Source organism: Lipotes vexillifer, unplaced genomic scaffold (assembly GCF_000442215.2).
Source record: "Lipotes vexillifer unplaced genomic scaffold, Lipotes_vexillifer_v1.1 scaffold158, whole genome shotgun sequence".
Lineage (NCBI taxonomy): Eukaryota > Metazoa > Chordata > Mammalia > Artiodactyla > Lipotidae > Lipotes > Lipotes vexillifer.
This window is the reverse complement of record NW_006788189.1, coordinates 1,245,935-1,268,373: the sequence shown is the minus strand read 5'-3', so window position 1 is coordinate 1,268,373 and position 22,439 is coordinate 1,245,935. Positions and strand designations below refer to the sequence as shown.

Genomic DNA, 22,439 nt, shown 5'->3' with positions numbered 1-22,439 from the left:
TTTTTTTATTGAGGTGATTGGCCTCATTTGAAATTCTACTTCAACCTACTAATTCAAAAAACACAGGTATACTCATTACCCTGCATTATAAAAACTTTCTTCTTTTTAAGAAACCAAAGTTTGGTCATCTGAAGTACATTAACTGTACTTACCTCCAAATATTTAATTACAGATGGATTATAGTCTATGGTTTTTCGGTTTACTGCTTTTCTCATTCGTTTTCCATCAAAGGTAAGCTGTTGCATTGCTTGCTGCTGTGCAAAATCAGGTCGCTTATAAAATAGCTGTCGAGGTGCCTGGTGTTGGAACCTTGGCATATGGAAAAAACGAGGAGGAGAACCAATTTCTGTAGCCATGGTGATGTTTTCCTTCTAGGTCACTAGGGTAAGGAAAAAGTACTGTCACTACAAATATATCAGCACTATAACACTGCCTGAAAATATTTTTAAATGAACATTTTTTTACACTTCTCTTCCTTTTCCTAATATGCACCATTTTTAGCTTTTAGTCAACCTATTTCCAAAATAAACTATTAAATTTAATGGCAGAGACCAGTTACACATTTGAAAAAGGTCAATTCACAGAATAAATGCGAATAAGTATTTGCTGTAAAATTTAGCCTGATGGAAGGGAGAATCACTGTTTAAAAACAGCTTGGGGCAATTGTGTTGTGCACGTGTGAGGTGGGTAAATTGTGGAGGATAAGGAAGGTAAAATCACTGAGAACTGTTCACATTTTTAAAATGAAGTTTTCATTAGATGTTTGATAGGAAAACACATCATTTTAAGTTTATCGTAAGACCCCCATTTTATACAAGAGTCACTAAAAATTTTTAAACCTGACATTTTGCCCTTTTAAGTTTCCTAGGACTAGTGTAAAAAGTGGAATAAACTATCTTACTTCATATGAATGCTAAAAGCATGTATATCTAATTTCAGGCTCAAAGTAACTACCACAGAAACTTGTTTCTCAGTATGTGGATTTACATATTTATAAGGCAATATTAAGCTAACATCTGAAGAAAAAAATGTTAAGAGCTTACAGTTTTTCAACTTTAGTGTTCTCCAATTAAACTTACGTTCCAATAATACAAATATGCATGATTTAAAACCACATTTTCAAGCATATTTTAAAAATCAGACCATGAAAAAACACATAAAGGGTGTTATAACCATTTTGGTAATTTTGTTTGAAAAAGAGGAATGATTAGACTCTCCATTATTTTTCTATATTCTTACATTTGCCTTTCTTCATTCAAGACACTAAATAGGGCTTCCCTGGTGGCACAGTGGTTGAGAGTCCGCCTGCCGATGCAGGGTACACGGGTTCGTGCCCCGGTCCGGGAAGATCCCACATGCCGCGGAGCAGCTAGGCCCGTGAGCCATGGCCGCTGAGCCTGTGCGTCTGGAGCCTGTGCCCCGCAACGGGAGAGGCCCCAACAGTGAGAGGTCCGCGTACCGCAAAAAAAAAAAAAAGACACTAAATAAAGGACCTGAAAATAAATCTGTGATTTCCTCTGGATGAAAATATTCTTAGTACTAGCTAATTCACCCTTGTCCCTTTAGTATCTCCTGAAACCATTTAATAATGATAACAGAAAGGAAATGGGGCAGGAGGAGGGGTAGGGGTGGGGGTGGGGAGATAAGTCCTGACTCCCAAGACACCAAAAGTAAACAGTGCAATTAAACATGCATCTAATACATATTACTCCCACTACTCTGGAGCAATCCCAGAAGACCCCTGACAAATGTTCATCTGTAATGAGATGAGACACATTCTCAGGCTGTGTGTATATTAAATTAGAATGCATTTGCCTCAATAAGGTTGGTGAAGGAATCTGTTTATTCAGCTATCCCATAAATCCAACCAAGTTTCAGCATGCAGATTTCAATTAACAGCTTTAATTCAGATGTCTACGCCAGTAATTCTAAAAGGACGCAGCTTTGAAAAGTATATTTTAAAATTACTATTTTTTTCACTTTATAATCATCAAATTTCTAACTTTATTAGAATAAAATTATCCTAATATTCTAGTTTCTAATATTATTGATATCAAATGAGAATAAAGATTTTTACATGTATCAAAAGAGGCTTAAAAATTATTCAGCCAAAAAACAAGGGAATGAAGTGCTGACACATGCTACAACATGGATGAATCTCAAAAACACTACCCAAGTGAAAGAAGCCTAGACGTAAAAGGTCACATATTGTATGATTTCATTTATACCCAAATCCAGAACAGGCTAATACATAGTGACAGAAAGCATATTAGTGGTTGCCAGGGGCAGGGGAAGGGCAGAATGGGCAATAACTGCTTAATGGGAATGGGGTTTCCTTTGGGGACGATGAAAATGTTTGGAACCAGGCAGAGGTGGTGGCTGCACGACACTGTGAATATACTAAGTGGTGCTGAATTACACACTTTAAAATGGTTAAGACAGTGAATTTCATGTTATATGACTTTTACCTCAGTTAAAGAATGGGGGGTTTAATCTGCTGGAAAAACTTTTATATGGAGAGTAGATGAAACATTATCAGAAAGCTGATGGTATTAAAGCTGGGTGACGGGTACCTGGATGTAAAGCACTAACCAAGAGACAAACCAAGGATCTACTGTACAAATATGAGGAAAATGACTGAAGTCAAATACAAAACAACCAATGTGTTGTTACTAACACTCTTGAATAATTCACGTTAAAGCTAGAAAAAATATTACTCCTTCATTTAAGACCTTTCCATTTACAGATCTGTTGAGTAAAACTTGTTCTGTAAAAAAGGCCTTTAACTTTTCCTTGAATGGTCAAGTACCACTTGTGTTCTAGAAATAAAGGTTCGGCATGGGGACTTACTTCCCTGATGGCGCAGTCCACATGCCGTGGAGCAACTAAGCCCATGTGCCACAACTACTGAGCTTGTGCCCTAGAGCCCGCAAGCCACAACTACTAAGCCTGAGTGCTGCAACTACTGAAGCCAGCGCGCCTAGAGCCCGTGCTCCGCAACAAGAGAAGCCTGCGCGCCACAACGAAGAGTAGCACCCACTCGCCGCAACTAGAGAAAGCCCGCGCACAGCAACAAAGACCCAACGCAGCCAAAAAAAAAAAAAAAACATAGAAAGCTCCGGCATGAAGAAAACGAAAAAAAATATTATATTCTAAATCAAAATCCAGCCCTAAAATAAAAGAAGAAAACCTCCTAACAATACAGTAACCAGTCTTCATAAATGCCTTACACACTTCAGCTTCACTTCTGCAAACCACTGTAATTTGCCCAAAGTCAAAACAGAGCCTCTTAGTGGCTGTTATGAGCTGAACTGTCCCCCCAAAAATTCGTATGTTCAAGTCCTAACTTCCAGTACCTCAGAATGTGACTGCACTTGGAGATAAAGCCCTAACCCTTGTGATTGGCATCCCAATAAGAGAAGGATATTAGGACACAGGCATGCACAGAAGGAAGGCCATGTGAAAACATGGGAAGACGAAAGCCGTCTACAAGCCAAGAAGAGAGGTCTCAGAAGAAACCAACCCCCTGCTCACACCTTAATCTCAGATTTCTAACTTCCAAAACTGAGAAAATTAATTTGTTGTTTAAGCCACCCAGTCTGTGGCACTTTGTCATGGCAACCCTAGCAGAGGCAGAGCAAAATACCTGGACCTCCTGACTCTCCTTCAAATCTTCTTCCTTTGGGTTGCCAAAAGATTTCGGCAATAATGATATAACTGCTTTCAATGACTGAAACAGCAGAAAACTTGATATATGAGGTTGAAAAATGAATGACCCAGATAGAAAAACCATCAATCGAATCATTAAAACTATCCTTTTCAGGCTTCACTCAGGACTATACTTCAAAGAACTATATATATAACCAAATACAGAAAAACAAGTAAGAGCTTTATCTTTCATAAAAAAAATTACTGTAATTTCTACTCACTGAAATACTCACACTTGAGCTACACTAACAGAAGAGAACAATTTAAACCAGAAGGCAGGGTTGTCCCCAAAGCATATTCATCTCATATATGGGGTAGAGCGGGAGGGAGGGAGATAAGAGGTGATGGGGTGGGGAGAAAGGGGCTGTAGGCAAGACAGAAACTGAGGCAGAATGAGCATAAGTAATTTGCGTATGATTATTAAACACATAGTAACAATAGAACCAAATTGCTAAGGAAAAAAAAAATCACCTGAAACACTGAATTCATCATGTCTTTCTCATACACACAAACCTTCAATGTTTAAAGAAATCAGCACAATTTTATCAAGTGCCTACTTTTTATTACACCTAGCACAGGGTACAACATATTGTCGTAATTCACTGAATATCACTTCTAAGCTCATAGATTTCATACTTTGTGTTTTTTGGTCCCCATCTCTATTTTTCGCAAATACAAAGACTCCTCCTGAAGTCACATATTCTTAGCCTTCAGCATATTCTTAGCCTTCAAGCTTGCAACTACTCTCCAAAATTAGGCAGGTCATGCCACTTCTCTGCATCTGTTTTCTCAACCTGGACAACAAGTCTAATGTAGATAACTTCAAAGATCCTTTTTGCTCAAAGATATTATTTTGCATGAAATATATTATTCTTTTAGCCAATGTACTGACTAGTCTGTTGAACAAACTGGAACACCCAGATGCATTTGTATATGCAAATCCATACAAGCATTATAATTCTGCTTCTTGTCCCAACTATTACAAAATAACCTTTTATAATCTTAGTCATGTGATACTACCAAGGTTATAAATGAAGATAGGGAAAAAAGCACAAATGCTTTTTTTTAACAGCTTTATTGAGATGTAATTTACATACCATAATTTCAACGCTTTAATGTATACAATTCAGTGGTTCTTAGTGTAACCACTAAAAGACTTGTGTAACCATCACAACATCCAAGTTTCGATTTCTGTCCCCCCACAAAAAAACCCATTACACATTTACAATGTTTTTTCATTCTCCTCAACCCTCTCAGTCCTAGGCAATCACCAATCTATTCTCTGCCTCTACAGATTTGCTCTTCTGGGCATTTCATATAAATGGGACCATACAATATGTGATCTTTTGTGAGTGGCTGCTTTTACCTTACATAATGCTTTCATGGTTCATCCATGTTGTAACATGGATCAATATTTCATTCCTTTTTATAGCTGAATGCTATTCTATTGTACGGATATTCCACATTTTGTTTATTCATTTATCAGATTGACATTTGAGTTTTTTCCAACTTTTGTTTGTATAAACATGCTTCTGTGAACATTCACGTACAAGCTTTTGTGCAGACATAAGTTTTTATTTCTGTTAGGTATATATTTAGTAGTGGGACTGCTGGATCACAGGGTAACTCTATGTCTAACATTTGGAGGAACTGTCAAGCTGTTCTGCAAAATGGCCACCCATTTTACATTCCCACCAGCAATGTATGTGGGTTTCAATCTCTTGTCTTTTAGCCTAGCATGTCATCTATGCTGGAAAACGTTTCACATGTAGTTGAGAAGGATGAGTATTTTACTGTTCGGTTGAGTGTTCTGTAGACATTTATTAGGTCTTGATAAATGAGTGCTGTCCAAGTCTTCTATATCCTTGTTGATCTTCTACCTAATTTTTCTATCCATTATTGACCGTGGAGTACTGAAGCCTCTACCTAATGTTGTGGAATTATCTATGTCTTCCTTCAATTCTTCGTGTATTTTGCTATTTTCTTCTTCATGTATTTTGGTTTTATCTTATTCAGGACACATATGCTAATAATTTTTGTATCTTCCCTTTTTTTAATCATAAAATGTCCCTTTTCATATCTAGTAATTTTTTGTTTGTTTTAAAGTCTATTTTTTCTGGTATTAGTATAGCCACTTCAGCATGCTTATGGTTGCTATATGCATGATGTATATTTTTTCATCCTTTTATTTTGTACACATTAGACCTTTGAATCCAAGGAGTGTCTCCTATAGAAAACATTTTTTTAAACCCAGTTTGACAATATATGACTTTTGATTGTATTGTTTAATTCATTACATGTAGTTTTTAATTGTTGATATGGTAGGATTTATTTAACACTTTACCTTTGGTTTTCTACATGTCTCATGTTTTTGTCTTTTGTTATTGTTCCTCCATTTTCCTTTTTTTTTACATATTAATTTTATGATTAATAACATGACTGTCATGTTCTACCAAATAAACAGACAACTTTTATATATGAATTGCCATTACAGCAAATCTCTAGATCACTTTGGGAAGAATTGATATATTTAAAATATTGATAGTCATTATTTACAAAGATATCTTTTTTTAACATCTTTATTGGAGTATAATTGCTTTACAATGGTTAGTTTCTGCTTTATAACAAAGTGAAATCAGTTATATATATACATATGTTCCCATATCTCTTCCCTCTTGCATCTCCCTCCCTCCCACCCTCCCTATCCCACCCCTCTAGGTGGTCACAAAGCACCGAGCTGATCTCCCTGTGCTATGTGGCTGCTTCCCACTAGCTATCTATTTTACATTTGGTAGTGTATATATGTCCATAGCACTCTCTCACTTTGTTCCAGCTTACCCGTCCCCCTCCCCATATCCTCAAGTCCATTCCCTAGTAGGTCTGTGTCTTTATTCCCGTCTTGCCCCTAGGTTCTTCATGACCTTTTTTTTTTTCTTAGACTCCATATATACGTGTTGGCATATGGTATTTGTTTTTCTCTTTGACTTACTTCACTCTGTATGACAGACTCTAGGTCCATCCATCTCACTACAAATAACTCAATTTCGTTTCTTTTTATGGCTGAGTAATATTCCATTGTATATATGTGCCACATCTTCTTTATCCAGTCATCTGTTGATGGACACTTAGGTTGCTTCCATGTCCTGGCTATTGTAAATAGAGCTGCAATCAACATTTTGGTACATGACTCTTTTTGAATTATGGCTTTCTCAGGATATATGCCCAGTAGTGGGATTGCTGGGTCATATGGTAGTTCTATTTTTAGTTTTTTAAGGAACCTCCATACTGTTCTCCATAGTGGCTGTATCAATTTACATTCCCACCAACAGTGCAAGAGGGTTCCCTTTTCTCCACACCCTCTCCAGCATCTATTGTTTGTAGATTTTTTGATGATGGCCATTCTGACCAGTGAACCACAAATGCTTTTCTTAAAGAAAAGTCATTACAAGTTTCACATTGTAGAACTGTGCTAAACAATAACTCATTTTATTGAACCTAACTTCTAATTAAAGTAATAAAAACTCTATACTAGTAGTAACACAAGCTCAAAAATTAGAGCAACAATAGCAGAATGAACAGAAAGATTTATGAGATGTAAGACTTAAATTGAAAATTATATAGCAAAAGTTATTAATAATGAGCAGTCACCACCAAATTCACTGAGGCAGTTACTAGTTACTAGCTATGAATACATAAACTTAGGAACTGTTGAATTTGTTGAAAAAAACCCTGTGACATGGGGAAGCATAACAAGAAGTGTAATTCATTTCAAGAAGTAATCAATGAGCACTAACTACTTGACAGGCTAAAGACAGAGATACACATAAAGTCTGTCCTCAAGACTGACAGTTCATCAGAACAGAAGAGCTCATCAAGAATGCAATGTGAGAATACTACTCTATTGAGAATCTACTATGCTTGTTTACCAGGAACTATTCATAGGCAATAGGGATATAACACAGGATGCTTACTGCACAATTCAGCCTCAAGAAGTTTATATTCAGGGTGGGGTGGGGGAAGTTTGGAGGAAAAGACAGAAGAAACAAAAATAAGTAACATTCATTCATTCAGCACACCACATCCTGAATAATCTTTTCCCCAACCAAACGTAATCCAAAATAATCTTCCCCAAGCAAACATTTCTGACTCCATGAGAAAAATTTTACCATCACAGCCAATCTCCAACTAAAACACAGGGGGGGAAGGTGCACAGCTGACTCTTGAACAATGCAGGGTTAACCTGAGTATAACTTATCGTCAGCCCTCCATATCCACGGTTCTTCACAACTTCAGATTCAACCAACAAATGGACCAGGCAGTACTGTAGTATTTACTACCGAAAACTATCTGTGTTTAAGTGGACCTGCACAGATCAAACCCACATTGGTCAAGGGTCAAATGTATTTTTTATTGGAAAATAACATTGCTAAACCTTAACTAATTCGACAAATTCAATCCAAAATGAATTTACTAAATGCTTCACACAATTGAATAAAAATATCTTTACGATTCAGGAGGGTAGATCTGAAAAGAAACCTCCATGGCCTGAAAGTTCATCAATTGCTCTGAAGTAATGTTTTTCCTTTAAACCAGAAGTCGTATCCTATTGGTGGTTCCTAAAATCAATGTGGCTGACAAATAGTATTACTTTAATAATTTAAAAACCAGAACAGACAAGATTGAACCACACATTTTAAAGGAAAGAACTGCTTCTGTAAAACTTGTTTTGGTTGTACATGTGTGTACACTAGGTCACAATGTAAAAAAGTATTTCCTTCCTGTTAATTTGTCAAAAGTGAAAGCAGGGCTTCCCTGGTGGCACAGTGGTTGAGAGTCCGCCTGCCGACACAGGGGATACGGGTTTGTGCCCCGGTCCGGGAAGATCCCATGTGCCACGGAGCGGCTGGGTCCATGAGCCACGGCCGCTGAGCCTGTGAGTCCAGAGCGTGTGCTCCGCAACGGGAGAGGCCACAACAGTGAGAGGCCCGCATATCGCAAAAAAAAAAAAAAAAGTGAAAGCAAATGGTTTAATGTTAACAAACCGTTCAGTGAAAACCACAGTTTCTTATTTATGCTATCTTCTGCTTATGATGACTTAATTTCTGCTGCCACTGAGAATCCATAGCCAAAGAAGTTCAAATACAGCATCTGTCTAATGTGGGTACAGTGCCTAGCTACAGTAGCTATGGCACCAGAATCTGGTTGAACTGAAATATAACAATTCTTACCGTGTCAACCACTAATCAGAGCTTTCTGATCAGCACATGAAAGCTTGTTTCCCCAAACTGAGAGGAAAGAATTCTAACGGAAAGCAAACTACTGATGCATTAAGTAGTTAGGATAGCAAGTACAATTACTGAAGGGCTTTTAAAAATAACATAAGATTTTAAGATCACCACCCTCATTAACACAAACCTGGTCCCCTAGGTCAGAACCTCAGCCTGGGAACCTCTACTGAAGATTACTACCAGACCATTAGGTCCTGAGATGGAGAATCTACCCTGAAAGAGACCTGATACCTAATCTGCCATAGAACTTTGAGGGGATCTACACGAGTGGTAAAAAAAAAAGGCCAATAACAAAGTGATCAATATGTTCTCTCTTCAATATCCAATCATTGATAAATATGAATCCTGAACAAATCAGAAGACATTATGTTGAGACCATTCCATCTTTTTTTTTTTTTTGCGGTACGCGGGCCTCTCACTGTTGTGGCCTCTCCCGTTACGGAGCACATGCTCCGGACGCGCAGGCTCAGTGGCCATGGCTCAGCGGCATGTGGGATCTTCCCGGACCAGGACACAAACGCGTGTCCCCTACATCGGCAGGCGGACTCTCTACCACTGCGCCACCAGGGTAGCCCTCCATCTTTTAAAGAATAAACAAGAAGGCAACAGTTTAAGTAAGTAGTTTTTAAAAGTTCACGATTCTTTATCTTGCTGATGACTAAATCTGACATTAAAGATCAACTTTACTTAACTCTCAGTGTAGGAGTTTTCCAACTTTTATTGCTTTCAGCCTCAGATTTACCTGCATAATTCTTTGTAACTTGGAGTAAGCAGCTTTGGTTGTATACTTAGGTACAAGGGTACTGAAACATTTTAGTGGATACTGCACTCGACCAGTTTAATATACATGTTACCTGATACTGTATTTGGGCTTTTACATTCAGTTTTCTGTGCCATTTCAAAAGCTAACTTTAATATTTAATGTACATATGACCACAAATCTGACTGTCTACTCAATTGGAAAGTAACAACTCAATATTTCAAAAGTGTGATTCTGGGATAAGGGACCTGTACCATCAACGGTTTTCAATGGAGATAAAGTCAGTGGTTATTGGATATGTTTATTTCCCCTAGTCATTAGCATACAAAGAGGGTTTTCCATTCTTAAACTTTTCAAACTGCATTGTAATTTATCAACTGTCTAAACCAATAAAAACTGGACAAACCAATTCTCACTGGATTAGCGAACTGCCTTTGTAAAAGTAAACAAAAACCATGCCCCATTTTCTAGATAAGGTAAGTAATCATAAAGTGACCTCCTAGGGCTTCCCTGGTGGTGCAGTGGTTGAGAGTCCGCCTGCCGATGCAGGGGACACGGGTTCATGCCACGGAGCGGCTGGGCCCGTGAGCCATGGCCGCTGAGCCTGCGCGTCCAGAGCCTGTGCTCTGCAACGGGAGAGGCCACAACAGTGAGAGGCCCGCGTACCGCAAGAAAAAAAACCCAAAAAAATAAAAAATAAAAAATAAAAATAAATAAATAAAGTGACCTCCTAAATTAAAGATAAGGAATTCAAAGATTCAAGTGTGAGTTGAAGTCAGCAGTTCCTAAGGCCAGACTTTAAGGGTCTCATCTTCATTCTGATTTAATAATATGGGATATGAACGGGGCAGCAGAGAGTTTTAAAAGCTCCCAGGTGATACCTTAGTGTGGCAAAATTTGGGAACCACTGGATAAAGTAACTCGGATAGCTTACTTCTGAAACAGTTTCTTTTTTTTTTTTTAGCTGCACCCTGCAGCTTGTGAGATCTTAGTTCCCCAACCAGGGATCGAACCCCGGCCACAGCAGTGAAAGAGCCAAGTCCTAACCACTGGACCATCAGGGAATTCAATGAAACAGTTTCTTTATAGCAGCAAATTCTTAAACTCTTTATTTCAGGACTCCTTTACTCTTTTGTGTTGTTGTTTTGTTGTTTTGTGGTACGCGGGCCTCTCACTGTTGTGGCCTCTCCCGTTGCAGAGCACAGGCTCCGGACGCGCAGGCCCAGCGGCCACGGCTCACGGGCCCAGCCGCTCCGCGGCATGTGGGATCTTCCCGGACCAGGGCACGAACCCGTGTCCCCTGCATCGGCAGGCGGACTCTCAACCACTGCGCCGCCAGGGAAATCCTACTCTTAAAAATTGAGGATTTCCCCCCAATTTTTGTTAATTGTTGTATTTATATCCATAGATACTTGCCACATTAGAAATTAAAAGAGAAAAATCCAAAGTATTAATTTAATTTAGAATAATGATAAACCTATTATAATAACTATTTTCCCTTCACCAGAAACAACTAGTGAGAGACTGGCATTGCTTTTTACATTTTTGCAAATCTCCTTAATGTCTAGCTTAACTGAAAACAGCTGGATTCTCATGTCTGCTTCTGCATTCAATCTGCTGCAATATGTTATTATTTAGGTTAGAGTACATGAAAAATATCTGGACCCACAGATATATACATTTGGAAAAAGGAAGATTTTTATTTTAATAGCCTTCTCAGAAAATTATGGGTATTGATATTCCAACAAAACTTGACAAGTGATAGTTTATTAAATATTAACTGTAATGCAGCCTCTGAAATCACATCAATAAGCTTTCTGTACTCTATTATATTAAAATACACTGGTTTATTTTGCACTTTGGAACTTTAAACCATGCATGATTTTTCAACACCATGCACTGATCACTTGGAAAACACTGGTTCCACAAAATCAGGCATTTCATCTAACTGTCTAACTTCTTACAAAATATGTAATAATCATTTTTATTAAAATCAGCCATTGATCTCATCATAAAAACTATTAATTACTGGGAAACTCAACCTCACAGACACAAGTTTTCCAAAACTCTAATTCTTGCTTGAAAACTCAATTTTTATCACTGGCAACAAATACTAACAGTTTCTTTCCTTGAAGCAACAGTCTACTTACGTTCATCTTCAAGAAAAATATTTAACATATACTCAAGAAGTCTGAATGCCATAGCTTGTCATTCATTTAAATTTAATATTTTTATATACTTTAAAAAATTACAGTTGATTTACAAGATTGTGTTAACTTCTGCTGTACAGCAAAGTGATTCAGTTATACATATGTATACATTTTTTTGTATATTTTTTTCCATTACGGTTTATCACAAGATATTGAATCTAGTTCTCTGTGCTATACTGTAGGACCTTGTTGTTTATCAGTTTTACATGTAATGGTTTGCATCTACTAACCCCAAACTCCCACTCCATCTCTCCCCCTCCCCTCCTCCCCCTCTGGCAACCACAAGTCTGTTCTCTATGTCTGTGAATCTGTTTCTGTTTCACAGATAAGTTCGTTTGTGTCGTATTTTAGATTCCACATACGATAACATACGGTATTTGTCTTTCTCCTTCTGACTTACTTCACTTAATATGATAATCTCTAGGTCCATCCATATTGCTGCAAATGGCATTATTTCATTCTTTTTATGGCTGCATAGCATTCCATTGTATATATGTACCACATCATCTTTATCCATTCATCTGTCGATGGACATTTAGGTTGCTTCCATGTCTTGGCTATTGTGAATAGTGCTGCTATGAACATAAGGGTGCATGTACCTTTTGAATTATAATTTTAACTGGATATATGCCAAGGAGTGGGATTGCTGGATCATATGGCAACTCTATTTTTAGTTTTTTGAGGAACCTCCACACCGTTTTCCATAGTGGCTGCACCAATTTACATTCCCACCAATGGTGTAGAAGGGTTCCCTTTTCTCCACACTCTCCAGCATTTGTTATTTGTAGACTTTTTAATGATGGCCATTCTGACCAGTGTGAGGTGATACCTCATGGTAGTTTTGATTTGCATTTCTCTAATAATTAGCGATGTTGAGCATCTTTTCATGTGCCTGTTGGCCATCTGTATGTCTTCTTTGGAGAAATGTCTATTTAAGTTTCCTGCCCATTTTTCAACTGAGTTTTTGTTGTTGAGTTGTATGAGCTGTTTGTATATTTTAGAAATTAATCCCTTGTCGGTCACATAGTTTACAAATATTTTCTCCCATTCCACAGGTTGTCTTTTTGTTTTGTTTATTGTTTCCTTTGCTGTGCAAAAGCTTGTAAGTTTGATTAGGTCACATTTGTTTATTTTCCTTTTATTTCTATTGCCTTGGGTGATTGACCTAAGAGAACACTGATACAATTTATGTCGAAGAATGTTTTGCCTACGTTCTCTTTTAGGAGTTTATGGTGCCATGTCTTATACTTAAGGCTTTAAGCCATTTTGAATTTATTTTTGTCTATGGTGTGACGGTGTGTTCTAACTTTATTGATTTACATGCGGCTGTCTGACTTTCCCAACACCACTTGCTGTAGAGACTGTCTTTCTCCCACTGTATGTACTTGCCTCCTCTGACGAAAATTAGTTGACCTTAGTTGTGTGGGTTTGTTTCTGAGTGGTCTTTTCTGTTTCATTGATCCAGATATCTGTTTTTGTGCCAATACCATGCTGTTTTGATTGCTTTAGCTTTGTAGTAGTCTCTGAAGTCTGGGAGGGTTATCCCTCCTGCTTTGTTCTTTTTCCTCAGGATTGCTTTGGCAATTCTGGGTCTTTTATGGTTCCATATAAACTTTAGGATTATTTGTTCTAGTTCTGTGAAAATGTAATGGGTAATTTAATAGGGATCACATTGAATCTGTAGATTGCTTTGGGCAGTATGGCCATTTTAACAATATTAATTCTTCCAATCCAAGAGCATGGGATACCTTTCCATTTCTTTGAATCATCTTCAATTTCCTTTATTAGTTTTATAGTCCTCAGCATATAAGTCGTTCACCTCCTTGGGCAGGTTTATTCCTATACACTTTTATTTTTTAAAGCAGTTCTAGGTCCACAGCAAAAGTGAGCAGAAGGCACAGAGTTCCTGCGCACAGTACCCCTCCCTCACAACATTCAGCATCAGACGGAAAGTTAAAATCAGTGTACCAATATTAACACATCACTATCACCCAAAGCCCAAAGTTTATATAAGGGTTCACTCTCAGTGTTGTACATCCTGTGGGTTTTGAAAAATGTATTCAGGTTGACTTCTTTCACACAGCAGTATGTATTTAAAGTCCCTCCAGGTCTTTTCCACAATAGCTTAGCTCACTTCTTTTTAGCACTGACTAACATTCCATTGTCTGGATGTACCACTCTTTATTTATCCACTCACCTATAAAGTATATCTTGGTTACCTAAGTTTTGGCAATTAGTAATGAAGTTACTATAAACATTCACATGCAGGTTTTTTCTATGAATTTACTTTCAACTAATTTGGTTAAACACCAAGAAGTACGATTACTGGATCCTCTGGTAAGAGTATACTTCATTTTGGGACTTCCCTGGTGGTCCAGTGGTTAAGACTCCACACTTCCAGTAGGGGACCTGGGTTCGATCCCTGGTCAGGGAACTAGATCCCACATGCCGCAACTAAGACCCAGCACAGCCAAATAAATAATTTTTTTTTTAAGTATACTTCATTTTGTAAAAAACTAACAAACCGTCCAAAGTGGCTGCACCATTTTGCATTTCCACCAGCAATGAATGAGACTTTGTGTTGTTCCACAGCCTCACCAGCATTTGGTGATGTCAGTGTTTTGGATTTTAGACATTCTAACAGGTGTGCAGTGGTATCTCGTTGTTTCAATTTGCAATTCCCTAATGATGTATGATGCTAGGCATCTTTCCATATTCTTATTTGTCACCTGTATATCTTCTTTGGAGAGTGTCTGTTCAGATCTTTTGCCCATTTTTTAAACTGAGTTCTACATTTTCTTATTGTTAAGTTTTAAGAGTTCTCTGCATATCTTGGGTAAGAGTCTTTTATCAGATATGTCTTCTGCAAATATCTTCTCTCAGTCTATGGCTTATCTTCTCATACTCTTGATTAATTTATTTTTAAAGCTACATGCAAGGGACTTCCCTGGTGGTTCAGTGGTTAAGAATCTGCCTGCCAATGCAGGGGACACAGGTTTGAGCCCTGCTCCAGGAAGACCCCACAGGCCACGGAGCAACTAAGCCCGTGTGCCACAACCACTGAAGCCCGTGCTCTAGAGCCAGCATGCCAAACTACTGAAGGCTGAGCGCCTAGAGCCCATGCTCCTCAACAAGAGAAACCAGTGAGAAGTGAGAAGGCCACACACCACAACAAAGAGTAGCCCCTGCTCGCCACAACTAGAGAAAGCCCACGCACAGCAACGAAGACCCAATGCAGCCAAAAATAAATTTATTTTAAAAATAAAATAAAATAAATAAAATATACCTGTAAAAAAAAAGCTACATGCAGCAAAATTCACTTTTTGGTATACCTTTCTAAGTTTTAACAAATGCATAGAACCATGGAACAATCAAGATGTAGAACAGTTCCACCACCCCCATATATTCCTTCACACTGGCCCGCTGTTACAGATCTCCTACCACTACTCCTAGCCCCCAGCAACTATTGATCTGTTTCCTATCCCTGTAATTGTGTGTGTGGTTTTTTTTTTTGGCCGCTAGGTGTGGCATGCAGGATCTAACCTGCGACCCCTGCAGTGGAAGCATGGAGTCGTAACCACTGGACCACCAGGGAAGTCCCCTCATCATTGTAGTTTCTGTCTTTTACAGAATGTCATATAAATAGAATCATACATTGTATATAGACTTTTAAGTCTGGCATTTTCTATTCAGCATAATACTTTTTTTTTTTTTTTGCAATACGTGGGCCTCTCACCGTTGTGGCCTCTCCCCTTGCCGGAGGCGCAAGCTCAGCGGCCATGGCTCCGCGGCATGTGGGATCCTCCCGGACCGGGGCACAAACCCGTATCCCCTGCATCGGCAGGCAGACTCTCAACCACTGTGCCACCAGGGAGGCCCCAGCATAATACTTTTGAGATTCGCCAATGCTATTGCAAATTCCTTTTTTTTACTGTTGAATTCTGTGGACATATCACAACTGCTTATCCATTTACCAATTCAGGAACGTTTGGATTTTTTGCAGTGCTTGGCAATTTGAACAGAATTTATAAACATTCACACGTACTTTTTGTGTGACCTAAGTTTTCATGGGTAAATATCTAGGATTGAAACTGCTGGGTCATGTTAAGTTTATGTTTAACTTTATGGAAAGCAGCCAAACTGTTTCCCAAAGTGGCTGTACCATTTTGCATTCCCAAATGCAATGCATAAAAGTTCCAGTTGCTCTACATCCTCACTTATACTTGGTATAGTCTACTAGGGGGAGGACATGGTTGTTTGTTTTGCTTTTTAGTCATTCTAACAGTAAAGAAGTAGTATCTTGTTGAGGTTTAGTTTGCATTTCCCTAGTGACTAATGATGTAGAAGCCTTTTCAGATATTTATTTGTCACACATGTATCTTTACCAGCAAAGCTTCTTTTCAAATCTTTTGCCTATTTTTAAATTGGATTTTCATTTTTTGGGCCACACCACACCACTTGCGGGATCTTAGTTCCCTGACAAGGGATTGAACCAAAGCCCTTGGCATTGAGAGGGTGAAGCCCTAATCACTGGACTGCCAGGGAATTCCCTCTGGTTATTTTCTTACTGTTGAGTTCTGAGAGTTCTTTCCATAATCTACACACAAAATCTTTATCAGATATGTGATTTGAGAATATTTTCTCTCAGTCTGTCACTTCTTTTCATTCTCTTCACCATTTCTTTCAGAGTAGAAGTTTTTCATCTTAATGCAATCAAACTTATCAACTGATTTCGTACTTTCGATTACATCTAAGAAGTCTCTATCTAAACCAAGGCTACAAAGATTTTCTCCTGTCTTCTCCTCTGTCAATTTTATTGTTTTACATTTTCCAATTGTACTGTAAACAATTATAAAAAAGACTCATCTTTTTTCTACTGAATTGGCTTTCACATTTTGTGGGGGGTCTACCTCAATATCTTGATTACCGTAACTGTAAAGAATATCTTGAAATCAGCCAGATCTCATATCAGATTCTCCAACTATGTTGTTCTTTATCAAGTGTTTTAGCATTCTGTGCTCCTTTGCCATTCTATGATTTTTTAAAGCAGCTTATCATTGATTACCTACAAAAAATGCTTCTGGGATTCTGATCTGGTGAATCAATTTGAGGAGAAATTACACCCTAATGTTTAGTCTTCAAAACCACAAAAAGGTAAATTCTCTACAATTTCTTGGGCCTTCCTTAATTTCTTTAATCAGTTTTGTAGTTTTCGGCTCACAGATCCTATACACATTTTGCTAGACTTATAGCTATTTTTTGGTGCTTTTTAAATGGTACCATTTTTTACATATTTTCATTGCTGCAATTCCAATTAATTGTATTTCCATACTGAAATACAATTAATTGTATACACTGTCTATATAACCTGAAATCTTGCTAAACTCACTTATTAGTTCTAGAAGCTTTCCTGTAGATTTCTTGGGGTTTTCTGCACAATCATACCATCTACAAATAGGGGCAATTTTATTTCTTCCTTTCTGTTCTAAAAGCCCTTTGTATTTCTCTTTCTTGCCTTATTGCACTGTTCTTAAATCAGTTTCTTTAAAAGATACAGGACTGGGACTTCCCTAGCGGTCCAGTGGTTAAGACTCTGTGCTTCCAACACAGGGGGCACAGGTTCAATCCCTGGTCGGGGAACTAGGATCCCACATGCCACGGAGCCAAAGAAAAAAAAGAGAGAGAGGGACTTGCCTAGTGGTCCAATGGTAAAGAATCCAAGCCAGGAAGAGAGCTCTCACCAGAACTTGACTATGCTGGTACCGTGATTTCAGATTTTCAGCTTCTAGAACTGTGAGAAAACAAATTTCTGTTGTTTAATCACTGTTTCAGTCTGTGGTAATTTGTTATGGCAGCTTGAGGAGACAAATACGTACTGTGTGATGAAATGGGAAATGTAGATAAAGTGGTTTTTTTCACTTACAAAAGTATGTCATTTCTCTTGAGGGACAATTATGTAATGATAATACTCACTTTTTTTAATGGAACCCATTTTTTACTTAAAAGAATGACAGACTGTTCAGAGAGAGGTGGGGAGAGTATAGAGAAGGAGGTGCCCAAATGAACCATCAGGAATGAAAGAAGGGCTATCACTACAGAGCTTACAGACATTAAGATGATAATAAGGGAATAATATGAAAATTCTATGCCCTAAAATTTAGTAACTTGAGTGAAAATGAACAATTCCTGCAACAACACAAACTACTAAAAGTCACTCAAGAAGAAATAGATAACCTGAATAGGCCTGTCTCTCTTTTTTTTTTTTTTTTTTTTTTGGCTGTGTCGGGTCTTAGTTGCGGCATGCGGGATCTTTGTTGAGGCACGTGGGATCTTTCATTGCGGTGAGGGCTCTTCATTGTGGTGCGCAGACTTAACTGCCCCCAAGGCATGTGGGATCTTAGTTCCCCAACCAGGGATTGAACCCGTGTTCCCTGCATTGGATAGGGCAGAGAGAAAGAAACAGCAAGTTCTCTGGTGTCTCTTCTTATAAAGACACTAATCCCATCATGAAGGCCCTACCTTCATGATTTCATCTAAACCTAATTATCTCCCAAAGGCCCCATCTCCAAATCCCATCACTGGGAGTTAGTGTTCCAACATAATGATTCTCACAGGGACACAATTCTGTCCACAGCACACTACACTGTCTTTTAAAACACACATTCAAGGTTTAACATTTAAATAAATTAATTATTTTTACTGCTTGTCAATGACATTCTTAAGTAAAATGCTTTTTAAATTTTAACCACCAGTGTGAGGTGACAGTAAACATACAGTGACTACTAACACAGTTGGTACCACTGCCTTGAATCATGTTAAGGAGCCAGCATTTTTATCCATTATTGCTTTTATACCATAAGTGCAAATGTCAACACAGTAAAAAAGCCTAATAATATCTTAGCATTATTATAAAAATAGTTCTGGCCTCACCTTGAGAATTCACCACTGCCTTACAAAGTTAAGTTCAAATAACTACCACAGAAAAAATTTTTACAAACTGCAATATTTATTAGGAATTTAAGATATTCACATAGTATTCACAAGAGATACAACTAATACTAAAAACTTGATCCATTCCTAAATTTTCCAAATTCACTGATGAAAATGATCAAGCTATGCTTTCATTTGATGAATGTAAACCTTAGAGGGAAATATAAAGTTCTACAGGATCTAAAAAAGAAGAAACTACCCTGGTTGGCTATCTTGGTTGTAATAAAACAAATAAACAAAAAAATAAATAAAGCAGGCCATTTGTAAGCTATAAGCACACTCATGTTTTTATAGGATTATATCACTTACAGACAGATACACCAAAAATATTACCAGTGATGACCTCAGAAAGGGAATTAGATGACTTAGGACAAGAAATTTAGTTTATGTTCTCTTCCAGTTTTATAGGGTCATGTCTTACATCTAGATCTTTAAGCCATTTTGAGTTTATTTGTGTATATGATGTGATGGAATGTTCTAATTTTATTGTTTCACACATAGCTGTCCAGCTTTCTCAACACCACTTGAAGAGACTGTCTTTTCTCCATTGTATAGTCTAGCCTCCTTTGTCACAGATTAATTGACCACAAGTGCATGTGTTTATTTCTCGGCTCTATTCTGTTCCATTGATCTATGTATGTGTTTTTGTGCCAATACCATGCTGTTTTGATTACTGTAGCTTTGTAACATAGTCTTAAGTCTGGAAAAGTTACACCTCTAGCTTTGTTCTTTTTTCTCAGGATGACTTAAGCAATTCTGGGTCTTTTGTGGTCCCATATAATAATCCCATCTAGGATTATTCGTTCTAGTCCTGTAGAAAATGTCACTGATATTCTGATAGGGATTACACTAAATCTGTAGATTGCTTTGGGTAGTATGGCCATTTTTTTTTTTTTTTTTTTTTTTGCGGTACGCGGGCCTCTCACTGTTGTGGCCTCTCCCGTTGCAGAGCACAGGCTCCAGACGCACAGGCTCAGTGGCCATGGCTCATGCGCCCAGCCGCTCCGCAGCATGTGGCATCTTCCCGGACCAGGGCACGAACCCGTGTCCCCTGCATTGGCAGGCGGACTCTCAACCACTGCGCCACCAGGGAAGCCCTACTATGGCCATTTCAACAATATTAATTCTTCCAATCCAAGAGCAAAGAATATCTTTCCATTTCTTTGAATCATCTTCAATTTCCTTCAACAGTGTTTTACAGTTTTTGGCATATAGGTCTTTCACCTCCTTCGTTAAATCTATTCCTAGTTTTTTGACACAATTTTAAACAGGACTAGTTTTTTTTTTTATCTTTCTGACATTTCATTATTAGTGTACAGAAATGCCACAGACTTCTGCACATTAGTCTTACATCCCATTACCTTGCTGAAATCATTTATTAGTTCTAATAGTTTTGTGTGGAGACCTTAGAATTCTCTATATAGAGTATCATGTCATCTGCAAATAGACAGTTTTACTTCTTCCCTTCCAATTTGGATAACTTCTATTTCTTTTCTTGTCTGATTGCTGTGGCTAGGGCTTCCAACACTATGTTAAATAGAAGTGATAAGAGTGGGCATCCTTGTCTTGCTCCTGAATTTAGCAGGAAGACTAAACTCCTAGAAAAAAACATAGGCAAAACATTCTTTGACACAAATCATAGCAATATTTTCTTCGATCAGTCTCCCACAGCAAAAGAAATAAAAGCAAAAATAAACAAATGGGACCTAATCAAACTTACAAACTCTTGCTCAGCAAAGGAAACCATCAACAAAGCAAAAAGACAACCTAGGAATGGGAGAAAATATTTGCAACCCATGCAACCAACAAGGGATTAATTTCCAAAAGATACAAACAGGTCATACAACTCAATATCGAAAACAAACAACCCCGTCAAAAAAAAAATGGGCAGAAGATCTAAATAGACATTTCTCCAAAGAAGACATAGATGGCCAACAGTCACATGAATAGATGCTCAACACTGCTAATTATTAGAGAAATGCAAATCAAAACCACAATGAGGGGCTTCGCTGGTGGCACAGTGGTTAAGAATCTGCCTACCAATGCAGGCAACACAAGTTTGAGCCCTGTTCCAGGAAGATCCCACATGCTGCAGAACTAAGCCTGTGTGTCACAACTACTGAGCCTGCACTCTAGAGCCCACAAGCCACAACTACTGAGCCCACGAGCCACAACCACTGAAGCCCACATGCCTAGAGCCTGTGCTCCACAACAAGAGAAGCCACCGCAATGAGAAGCCCACACATCGCAACAAAGCGTAGCCCCCGCTCGCCACAACTAGAGAAAGCCTGTGCGCAGCAATGAAGACCCAATGCAGCCAAAAATAAATTAAATAAATAAATAAATTTATTTTTTAAGAAAAAACCCACAATGAGGTATCACCTCACACCAATCAGAATGGCCATCATCAAAAAGTCTACAAGTAAAAAAATCCTGGAGAGGATGTGGAGAAAAGGGATCTCTCCTACACTGTTGGTGGGAATGTGAATTGGTGCAGTCACTATAGAAAACAGTATGGAGGTTCCTTTAAAAACTAAAAAGAGAGCTACCATATGATCTGGCAATTCCACTCTTGGGTATACATCTGGAAAAAATGAAAATTCTAATTGCTGAAAAGATACATGCCCCCCAATGTTCATAGCAGCACTATTTACAAGAGCCAAAATGTGGGTGCAACCCAAGTGCCCATCAACAGACAACTGGCTTAAGATGTGATAGAGTGCTCAATCATAAAAAAAAGAATGAAATATTGCCACTTGTAGTAAGATGGATGGACCTAGAGAATATTATGCTTAGAAAATAAGTCAGAGAAAGACAAATTCTGTATGATACACTTACATGTGGAATCTAAAAAGTAATACAAATGAATCTATATACTAAACAGAAATAGATTCAGATACAGAAAACAAATTTATGATTACCAAATTTATGGTTACCAAAGAGAGAGGGGAAGGGACAAATTAGGAGTATGGGATTAACAGATACAAACTACTATACATAAAATAGGTAAGCAATAAGGATTACTGTATAGCATAGGGAATTATACTCATTATCTTATAATAACCTACAATGGAATATTATCTGTGAAAAAAATTGAATCATTATGCTGTACACCTGAAACTAACACAATACTGTAAATCAGTTAAAAAAAAAAAAGAAATTTAGTTAACACCTTTTGAATTTTAGACTATCTATATATATTACCCCAAAAGTAAATGAAATTTGTTTCACAGTTAATATATAATGATTTCGTACATTAGAAACTCAATTTAAAACACTAAAATTTCACCCCCTCACTCAACCTGGGAAACAGAAGCCAGAATTCAGTTTTGTTTTTAAGAAAATATTTTTCTATTCCATAAATGGTATGTGTATAATTTTTCTACAGCAATAGGGGTCTGACTGGATCTCCTTTAATGACTGGATAGTATCAATTTATAAGTGACAAAAACATAAATTCAGTTGCTTATTCTACGTTGGATT

The 22,439-nt window shown here is 37.8% G+C and overlaps 1 protein-coding gene across 2 annotated transcripts in view; it reads right to left on the bottom strand.

Moving 5' to 3' along the window:
- WDR33 (WD repeat domain 33) overlaps positions 1-22,439 on the bottom strand; it is a 102,995-nt gene that overhangs the window by 61,638 nt on the left and 18,918 nt on the right. Inside the window, exon 2 of one of the 2 annotated variants that reach the window (XM_007461297.1) lies at positions 153-379. In XM_007461297.1, the coding sequence (XP_007461359.1) occupies positions 153-356 (204 nt within the window). In that variant the 5' untranslated portion in view covers positions 357-379. Of the gene's footprint in view, positions 1-152; positions 380-22,439 lie in introns of those variants that run through there. The other variant, XM_007461298.1, reaches the window with a different exon arrangement.